The 10,000-nt window shown below is 48.3% G+C and overlaps 1 protein-coding gene across 3 annotated transcripts in view; it reads right to left on the reverse strand.

The window, feature by feature from the left end:
• Window positions 1-8,895, reverse strand: part of col27a1a (collagen, type XXVII, alpha 1a) — an 81,750-nt gene extending 72,855 nt beyond the window's left edge. For 2 of the 3 annotated variants that reach the window (XM_081704304.1, XM_081704305.1), the window contains exons 1-3: window positions 8,026-8,895; window positions 2,745-2,815; window positions 1-374 (exon numbers count right to left, since the gene is read on the reverse strand). The exon at window positions 1-374 is cut by the window's left edge and continues 1,329 nt beyond it. In XM_081704304.1, the coding sequence (XP_081560430.1) occupies window positions 1-374; window positions 2,745-2,815; window positions 8,026-8,078 (498 nt within the window). In that variant the 5' untranslated portion in view covers window positions 8,079-8,895. The remainder of the gene's footprint in view (window positions 375-2,744; window positions 2,816-8,025) is intronic. The other variant, XM_035521251.2, reaches the window with a different exon arrangement.
• Between the last annotated feature and the right edge of the window lie 1,105 nt (window positions 8,896-10,000).

A 10,000-nucleotide genomic window follows, 5' to 3' on the forward strand; every position in this document is an offset into this window, starting at 1 on the left:
AAGGGTCACGGAGCGGCCACTAAGGACAAGGGCCAGGTGGTGCCAGCGGCCGTCGTGGAGGTCACGCGGGAAGCTGACGGAATTCCGCGGCCCGGCATGGAGCGTCAGCGTTCCCGGGGAGATCTGCAGGCCGAGCTGTAACTGGGAGCCGGAGAAGACTGAAAAGAGGAAAGCGGAGTTGACGCGATGCGATCGCACGCTCAGGAGGAGGGTGGAGTTCCAGGCGAGGAGGGGCGGGGGCAGGGTGCGCGTCGCCGCGGTGACGCGGGCACGGGGCGTGAGGATGACTCCAGAGCGGAGGGTGATGATACCAACAGGGACGGCTCGGGAACCCTGCTCAACACGCAGAGCCAGCCGCTGCAACACATCCACATCTACAACACACACAGTAACACACGGTAACACGCCTGTAACACACGGTTACACGCGGTAAAACACACGCTCTCAAATGCTCCTCGACACATATTTATACACACGCAAATGCATACTGATACGTACATATTATCACCCCCACACATTAAAATGCACACTAACACATGATGGGCCAGATTCATAAAAGTTGACGATAACCTCGCCACACTGCGTAAAACGCTCGACATGGTATTTAACCGCAGTTCCACATGTTAGCGTAGCAAGAATTAGCACATCGGTGTCAACTTACTGTAGTAGGTTCACCTGGTAGGTTTATGGTGAAAGTCCATCAACACGTGTAAATGAGGCCATTCATATTAAAGACCCACGCTAAGAGACATGTGACTAAGAGTCCCAGGGCCAGTAGTACACTGAATTTTTCCAGATGAATAATTATATGGTGCATTTAATTGTAAATGGTTGGGCTAGAGCTGATGACCTCAGTTCTCCTTCTACATCGCGTCAGAGTGGCAAAATTGTACCTCTATTCAGTTTATATATGTTTAGAGTTTCTATAGTTTCTATATATGATTAGATTTTCTAAGTTTGCTTTTCTTAAGGGATAAGCACGTAGCATTCTGAGATCCTGCATGAGCGATCACTTCAAATAGAAGAAAAATGTGCTTTTTAAATTTGTCGATTACCTACATGGGTGCAGAATGTTGCTGACGACTTGCATGCATGACCAAACAATGTTGGAGCAAAGATCATCCAGGCCACATGGGGACGTTTACCGTTGGACAAAGTTCGGGTGGGTTCGGGTGAGGGTTTTTTGGGTTTTTTTTCAGTGTTCCGTTATGAATCGGTAATGTCATATGCAAATGAGGACAAAATACAGCAGCACCATATGTCACTCAAAACAGTGAAATAATCCACATTTATGATGGAGAGAACGTGCTATTCGCTGTTGACATCTCTGTAAATCTGGCAATATGTTTTATGAATCGGGCCCATTAACACACACACACACACACACACACACACATATAGATTAACCAACATTAGCATACACACCCAGATTTGCATGCACGCACATGCAGAATTACGCACACATGCTTCCACATACAAACTAGTAAGCTTTATATGTTTACACACACACAAACTAGTAAGCTTTATACATGTTCACACACACAATTACACCTGGAAGAGAATATCATGTAAGAGAAAAAAGCTCTTATTTTGGTCTTGTGTTTGTTAGAGGCAGTTGCTGGGGTCAGGGGTTAAGAACCTACAGCGCTGCTGGTACCGTCCAGCCATTGGCCGGGTTCAGAGCCGCACCATCCAATGGTGCTATTCCAACTATTCCAACACGCAGACAGAGAACTGCACTATGATTAATACCTATTATTAAATGAACTAGACACTGCTAGCTAGTATTATAGAACAATACATGGACACATTGTAACAAAGAGTTATGTTATGTAATTAACGACTAGAAATTTCAACCACATGGCAGCATCTTGTGAATAGAGCACCACTGCTAGTGCAACTCCTGACTGCGAGATTTTCTCTGTTCTCCTTTTCTCTCTCTCTCTGTCTCCCTATATATATTTCCCTGTTCTCATTCTGTGTGTGTTCTCCTTCTGTCTCTTGCTTTCTTTAAGTGTTTCTTTTGTTGTAGGTTCTGATAGAATTACCTCATCCTCATAGAAATGCATGTAAAAGCAGGTCTGCGTGTGTGTGCGTGCGCGCGCGCGCGTGTGTGTGTGTGTGTGTGTGTGTGTATTTTCTGTTGGGAGAACATGATTTATGACAGACAAAAAGCTAAGTGACAGCATCAGTAGTAAGCACTTCTGAGTGTGTGTGTGTGTGTGTGTGTGTGTGTGTGTGTGTGTTTGCATTCAGTGCTGGGAAGTGGATCTAATGTATTTCTGTTTCCAGAATACATCAGCAACCACAGGGTAATAAACACACACACCCACACCCACACACACACACAGAGGAAACATATATATACTCCTCAGTTTCACACTTACACAACAGGGTGGAAAGAGTGAAGTAATTAAAGTGAGATCTTGGGAACATTGGGGGAAAATGCGGAAAAGGTGTGTGTGTGTGTGTGTGTGTGTGTGTGTGTGTGTGTGTGTGTGTGTGTGTGTGTGGGTGTGTGTGAGGGAGAGAGAAAGAATGTGTGTGGACTTTAAGTCAGCAAATTTAATGTAAGAATCAGAACAGCTGCAGCAGAAGTACATCAACTTTTAATAATCAGCTATGATTCAGTGGCTTTTAAAGACTTAAGTCATGACCATTTATATCATTTACGTTCATACAAGAACAAACATGCACACACACACACACACACACACACACACACACACACACACATGACTTACCTTCAGACAGCGTTTGTGTGAGCCCTAAAGAACAAGCACAGCACAGAAGAGTACACAGAAGTAGAGCCCTCCTACAAAGAAAGAGAGGTAGAGTGGGTAAGAGAGAGAGGTAGAGTGGGGAGGAGAGAGAGAGGTAGAGTGGGTAAGAGAGAGAGAGGTAGAGTGGGTAAGAGAGAGAGGTAGAGTGGGGAGGAGAGAGAGAGGTAGAGTGGGTAAGAGAGAGAGGTAGAGTGGGTAAGAGAGAGAGAGGTAGAGTGGGTAAGAGAGAGAGGTAGAGTGGGGAGGAGAGAGAGAGGTAGAGTGGGTAAGAGAGAGAGGTAGAGTGGGGAGGAGAGAGAGAGGTAGAGTGGGTAAGAGAGAGAGGTAGAGTGGGGAGGAGAGAGAGAGGTAGAGTGGGGAGGAGAGAGAGGTAGAGTGGGGAAGAGAGAGAGGTAGAGTGGGGAAGAGAGAGAGAGAGGTAGAGTGGGTAAGAGAGAGAGGTAGAGTGGGGAGGAGAGAGAGAGGTAGAGTGGGTAAGAGAGAGAGGTAGAGTGGGGAGGAGAGAGAGAGGTAGAGTGGGTAAGAGAGAGAGGTAGAGTGGGGAGGAGAGAGAGAGGTAGAGTGGGTAAGAGAGAGAGAGGTAGAGTGGGGAAGAGAGAGAGGTAGAGTGGGGAAGAGAGAGAGAGAGGTAGAGTGGGTAAGAGAGAGAGGTAGAGTGGGTAAGAGAGAGAGGTAGAGTGGGGAGGAGAGAGAGAGGTAGAGTGGGGAGGAGAGAGAGGTAGAGTGGGGAAGAGAGAGAGAGGTAGAGTGGGTAAGAGAGAGAGGTAGAGTGGGGAAGAGAGAGAGGTAGAGTGGGGAAGAGAGAGAGAGAGGTAGAGTGGGTAAGAGAGAGAGGTAGAGTGGGGAGGAGAGAGAGAGGTAGAGTGGGTAAGAGAGAGAGGTAGAGTGGGGAGGAGAGAGAGAGGTAGAGTGGGTAAGAGAGAGAGGTAGAGTGGGGAGGAGAGAGAGAGGTAGAGTGGGTAAGAGAGAGAGAGGTAGAGTGGGGAAGAGAGAGAGGTAGAGTGGGGAAGAGAGAGAGAGAGGTAGAGTGGGTAAGAGAGAGAGGTAGAGTGGGTAAGAGAGAGAGGTAGAGTGGGGAGGAGAGAGAGAGGTAGAGTGGGGAGGAGAGAGAGGTAGAGTGGGGAAGAGAGAGAGAGGTAGAGTGGGTAAGAGAGAGAGGTAGAGTGGGGAAGAGAGAGAGAGAGGTAGAGTGGGTAAGAGAGAGAGGTAGAGTGGGTAAGAGAGAGAGGTAGAGTGGGGAGGAGAGAGAGAGGTAGAGTGGGGAGGAGAGAGAGGTAGAGTGGGGAAGAGAGAGAGAGGTAGAGTGGGTAAGAGAGAGAGGTAGAGTGGGGAAGAGAGAGAGGTAGAGTGGGGAAGAGAGAGAGAGAGGTAGAGTGGGGAAGAGAGAGAGAGAAAGGGAGATAAGAGGGTAGAGGAGGGATGGGAGTGGAACAGAGACAGTGGGACACAGAAAAAAGTTGTTATTCATACGCAATATTTCCACTCCTCACCCTTCAGTTATTTTCACCTTTTTATTTGAAGAACTTATTTTCATACAAACTCCGACGCCCCATTTTAGCGTCATAATAGCGTTACTCGAGAGTCCTGCCAGGGTCCACCGAGCAGGGAGACTACGCTGTCCTGCCGGTGTCCTGCTCTGCCTCGTCCCGGACGCGTGACCGGATGTGCACCTGACTTTGAATCGCGTTGGCCTGAGATTTCTTTCCTACACTAAGACAGGAGCGAAGGCACACGAAAAAAATGCAACGTCAGGGACGAAGAGCGGTCAGCAGAACACGTCGCTCTGTCGGAAAAGGTGTCGCTCTGTTCAAGAGCATGTTGACACAACAGCTAGTCCTGAAGCGGATTTACTCCATATCCCATATATGTGAGTGAGTGTGTGTGTGTGTATATGTGTGTGTGTGTGTGTGTGTGTGTGTGTGTGTGTGTGTGTGTGTGTGTGTAAAACTGTGCATGCGACTGATCTTCCTCTGGAGCTGCAGTGAGTATAATAAAGTGTAATGTGTAAGACATTTAAATACTTGCGTTTCTGCTATTCTGTAATAAATATAGAAATCTTGTTTGCTGTAATTGAACCTAAACAGTGTGAGTTTCTCAGGACTATCAAGTGCCAATTTCAGCACTGCACGCCTGAACCCAGTTGACTTTTGACCTTTGTGGCCTGTGATGTACTAGGCAGATGTAATTAGAAATGGTCAGCAGTGAGAGTGGGGTGAAAGGGTGCTTGACAGGTCAGGGATAGCCACCCTTCCTCATAAGGTGTAAGAGGGTCTCTGTGTGTGGCATTTTTCTGACATCTGCTTTATCCATCAGCTATAACCAGTAAGAACATGCTTACACACTCTCACACATGCACGTACACACACACACGCGCGCGCGCTTCTGATACTCCCAGACTCCCTGAGGAGGAACATACCTGTAGCAGGAAGTAAGGCGTCTGACCGCAAAACTCCTCAACCAATCAGAACATTGGAGACAGCAAGCGCTTTGACTTCACACTTACTAACCAACCATAAACAGATGACTGAGAGGCCGAGGAGTGTGTGTGTGTGTGTGTGTGTGTGTGTGTGTGTGTGTGTGTGTGTTTGTATGTGTAGGCACTCCTATGAACTGGAATAATGCTGAATATACAGCTCTTGAACCCAGTAAACAGTCTATGACAGTTGAAGCATGAAGAAATTTCTGTGTGTGTGCGTGCGTGCGTGTGTGCGTGCATGCATGCGTGCGTGTGTGTGCGCGCGCGCATTTGCCCGGCAGATGGCACTGATGCACAATCTCAGCATTGACCCACAAGAGAGATGCATCTAAACAATCAAAATACACACACACACACACACACACACACACACACAGACACACAACCACTTACACATACACACACTACAACGCAAACATCCAATACAATATGCACTCATAAACAGACCATTAGGAAAATTATGTAAGGCATGTAACACCATAACTTCTTTAATTAATAGTTATGTCCTTTACAAAGTCCAACTCATGTTTTGTTATTGCCTAGATGACTTTACCTTAGGCAAGGCAAGCTTATTTATATAGCACCTCAGAAGGGCTAAAGCTTTATGGTTTACCCCATGTAGACAGTGTGTGTGTGTGTGTGTGTGTGTGTGTGTGTGTGTGTGTGTGTGTGTGTGTGTGTGTGTGTGTGACAGACAGAGAGAGAGAGAGAGAGAGAGAGAGAGAGAGATAGAGAGAGAGAGAGAGAGAGAGAGAGAGAGAGAGAGAGAGAGAGAGAGAGCACAGAAACTTCCATGTTCTCTCTCAACAACATCCGACAGCTGAACTATGGAAAATTTCCACTTCTGGGAGGAAGTGTGGGTGAGTGAAAGAGAGAGAGAGAGAGAGAGAGAGAGAGAGAGAGAGAGAGAGAGAGAGAGAGAGAGAGAGAGAGAGAGAGAGAGAGAGAGAGACCGCTAAAGTAATTCCACACAATGACTGTGTTGGATTGGAGCTGGAAAGAAAAAACCTAAGTTACCTGCACAAATGACACCCTTCTGAACTACACACGTACTGTGTTTAAAGGTGTCCAGGTGTGCGCGCATTTAGGCGTGACGGCGATTACACGCCCGAGGCGTTTCTTCCATCATATTGCCCGTGATTTAGAAAAGATTCAGTCTGCTCACGCTGCATCGCGACCCCTAGCGGACACTATCGGCCACGGAAGAATCTGGTTACTGTCCGCTAATAATTTAAAACTTTGAAAATTCTAACCCAGAAACGGAAAGTGAGACCTGCCTTTATCCTACTATTTAACTATTTTAACAAATATTTGGATAATCTTTGTCATTTTGTGACATCAATCGCACAAGACAGGTTGCGTATTCAGCAAAATAATTATTCAGTTTCACTTTCCTAATGTTTACTGAAACAGTTGCTCTCATTTAATACCGCCGGAAAACTAGTATGAATACAGAGGCAAATAAGTGCAGCCTATGGCCGCCTGTCATGGAACATGTAAATCCTTGAAATCCTACGGCGCTTAAGACAGCGTCTGAGCGACAGAAACCCCCGAAGCGTCGTCACTCCTTGCGGGTTCGGGGTTTTAATCATTCCAGTCTTGTTTGTTCGTTTCATTCTCGCGTTCATTCAAACGTTCATTCATTCTGCCATCAATACTTAAAAGACTTACTTGCGTGGGTTAGTTACTCATCTATCTATCTATCTATCTATCTATCTATCTATCTATCTATCTATCTATCTATCTATCTATCTATCTATCTATCTATCTATCTATCTATCGATCGATTTTTGTTTAATTATGTAATTGACAGACGCTAACGAAGTTCGCGTTAACGTTTACTCACTTCTGAGAAACGCAGCCCGCTCGTTATAGTCAGACAGACCCTGCACGGTCTTTACGGGACGCGATATAAACCAAAGACAGGACAAGCTCCGTGGGGGGGTTGCGCCATTCATCCGTGTTTCGACAGTCTGCTGCACGCAAAGTGCACGGAGAGCGGATGCCCTGTTTACTTAACAGCACACTGCGAAGCTCGGAGCACACACCCACACCCACGCGCACGCACGCACACACACACACACACACACACACACACACACACACACACACACACACACACACACACACACACGCAAACAGACACACACACGCACACGCAAACACACGCACGCAAGCACACAAACACACACTGAGAGATACAGAAAGTCTAGTAATTCTGTTAGCTCGCGGGAGGAATTCCATGTTTCCAGGGGCGCAGCGGCCAGGGCAGAATGAATAAACGTTTCTGTTCCAATATGTGGCATCCGGTCAGAATTTGATATTAACCAGTAAGAAGCCTGGAAAAAAGCTGCGTCTTTATGTGGTAAGCTTTCTCCAGTGAGCGCAATGACTTCATCCGTACTGTATCTCATAAACGCGAGCTGGCTCGGTGAACCCGGTAAGAACCCAGAGCATTATATCCGCGTGCTCTAACGGGCACACCTGGACCCTTTCGCACGAGAGCTGTTCCAGCCCCGGATCCTCGCCAAAGCTACACGAGCTCCGCTCAGCGCACCACTAACAACACCCCATTCATACTGCGCGCAAGACGTTACGCGCGCGCGCACACGCAAACTCAGCGCACTCCGCGTAAAATCCCGCTCAGTAGACACTCTCCTCTCAACGGAGGTTAGACTACCGAAGGATGACCCAAGGATGTATATCTCATTTCACCCGTGTTCCGGTAAAGCATCCTCCGGCGAGTCGAAGTGCACGAGCACTTACTTTGCTCGGGGGTGAGAGGTTCCGCGGACTCTCCTTCGGGTCGCTAAATTCATTTGTATTCATTTGTCCCGGCAGTCAAAAATCCTGATCCGTTAAGTCTCTGCGTGACTGCGTCGCTGCCCGAAAGCGCCAGCCGTTGTCTCATGCATCGGACGAAGTTGTAGGAATTATCCCGGGGCACGCGCTACCGGTCTGCCCCGCGAGACCACCATAAATCCCTGCGTGGAGCGGTCTCGAGCGACGGGGATGTTCCGCGAACGATTCTCTCCAGTCCCGCAGAGGTAGCGTAGGCATTTATGCCGGGGTTGGCGAGGCTGGGCTACTGAAGGTTTGGTTCCAGATGAGGTTTACGAGCCAGGAGTGGAGCGTTCATCTTTTTTTTGCCTTTTTTAAATAGCCGTGCACAGAGGAGCCCTTGCGGTGGGTGTCGGGTTACACACAGCGCCAGCCAGCCGCTACACGCCGCCTCTTGTGGGAGGGCACACCGGCCCCGCGGCACCTAAACCTCAGCCTGGTTTCACTACGACGCCCGGTCTGCTACCGGGGCGCCTCCGCGGAGCACGGACGCGCGACGCCGCGGTGTGCGTGAATCAAAAGACAATCACGCGCAAACGACCGGGAGTACGCCGCCCACCCGCGCGACCTTTTACAACAGAAAAGAATCGGGGCTTGTTTCGTTCAGCTGCATATTCAGACTGTTAAGGGGCGGACAAAACAAGGGGTACAAAGCGTCTTAAACGGCTCGGTGCAAAGCAGTCTTTCATTACTTCACGTGCGCTGGAGCGCAATTTTCCACGGTAGGTTAGAGGTACGAATTTAGCGTTCACGGTGCAACGCATGGATTGAGATCTTAATATGAACTACACGCCCATATCCGACAAAAGCAGACCCCACCTTCTTAATCGGCATTAGAGTATTTAATACACGGCTTATACGGAGCGTTTTTTTTCTCCATGAAGGAGTTGCAGCATACAGTGTTTGTAGAACACGTGCGAGAGCGCGCACACACACATGCGCTCCCGACTGGGTCCAGTGTCATGTGAGTTTGATTGGGTTTAACTAATATGGACCGTCGCCAAATTACAAGCAATGCCCCTGCGCACCAGAAGCGGAGGCTCGTGAGAGAAGCAGTGAGGCATGAGAATACTGTAAAATGATAAAGAAAATAAGAGAGAGAGAGAGAGAGACATATGCAAAGTTCTGCGAAGAGACGAAGAGAGCGATACCCCCGCGCGCCGCCCCAGCGAAGCACTGCGAGCAGGAAATCTCTGACGCACGAGGACTGGAAGGGCTCTCGAAACGCACGAGGGTGCTGTGAAGTGGCTTGGCTCGTGTTCCTGTGGGGCACGCGGCTCTGGGAGGGGAATCGGGGTGCTCCCCTGCCCTGCTGTTCGCTGAGCTGGAGGCAGTGCCCGACCTCAGCACCGCATCAAACAGCCAAACCCACAGACCTCTGCATAAGAAACTGCAGCCATGCTCTAAATCTTTACCGGTAATGCAACCGGGATCCTTTACATGGATAAGTGCTTATTAATTCGGCTAATAAGTACACTCGACTGCCCCTATTGGTAAAATGTTGTAACTGCTTTAAGGTCAAGAATGCTGTTCGTTTAGCATCTTATGATAGAGCTCGTGTTGTGTGTGTGTGTGTGTGTGTGTGTGTGTGTGTGTGTGTGTGTGTGTGTGTGTGTGTGTGTGTGTGTGTGTGTGTGTGTGTGTGTGTGTGTGTGTGTGTGTGTGTGAGAGAGAGCGAGAGAGAGAGAGAAAGAAAGAGAGAGAGAGAAAGAGATACTGCACTGCCTCTAAACACACCCAGTCCCTGGGGCCGTACACATTTAATGCATATTCACAGTCCTGCAGATCCAGGAACACAACGACCACAGTCAGTCGGTTTCTGGAGCCCTCAGCCCAATTTTATTACCCTTGCTCAATCATCTGTCTTTTAGTTCCTCCCTGTGTTTCAGTCAGAGTTTTA

This window comes from Electrophorus electricus, chromosome 21 (assembly GCF_041902795.1).
Source record: "Electrophorus electricus isolate QZ-2024a chromosome 21, ASM4190279v1, whole genome shotgun sequence".
In the NCBI taxonomy this organism is placed as follows: domain Eukaryota; kingdom Metazoa; phylum Chordata; class Actinopteri; order Gymnotiformes; family Gymnotidae; genus Electrophorus; species Electrophorus electricus.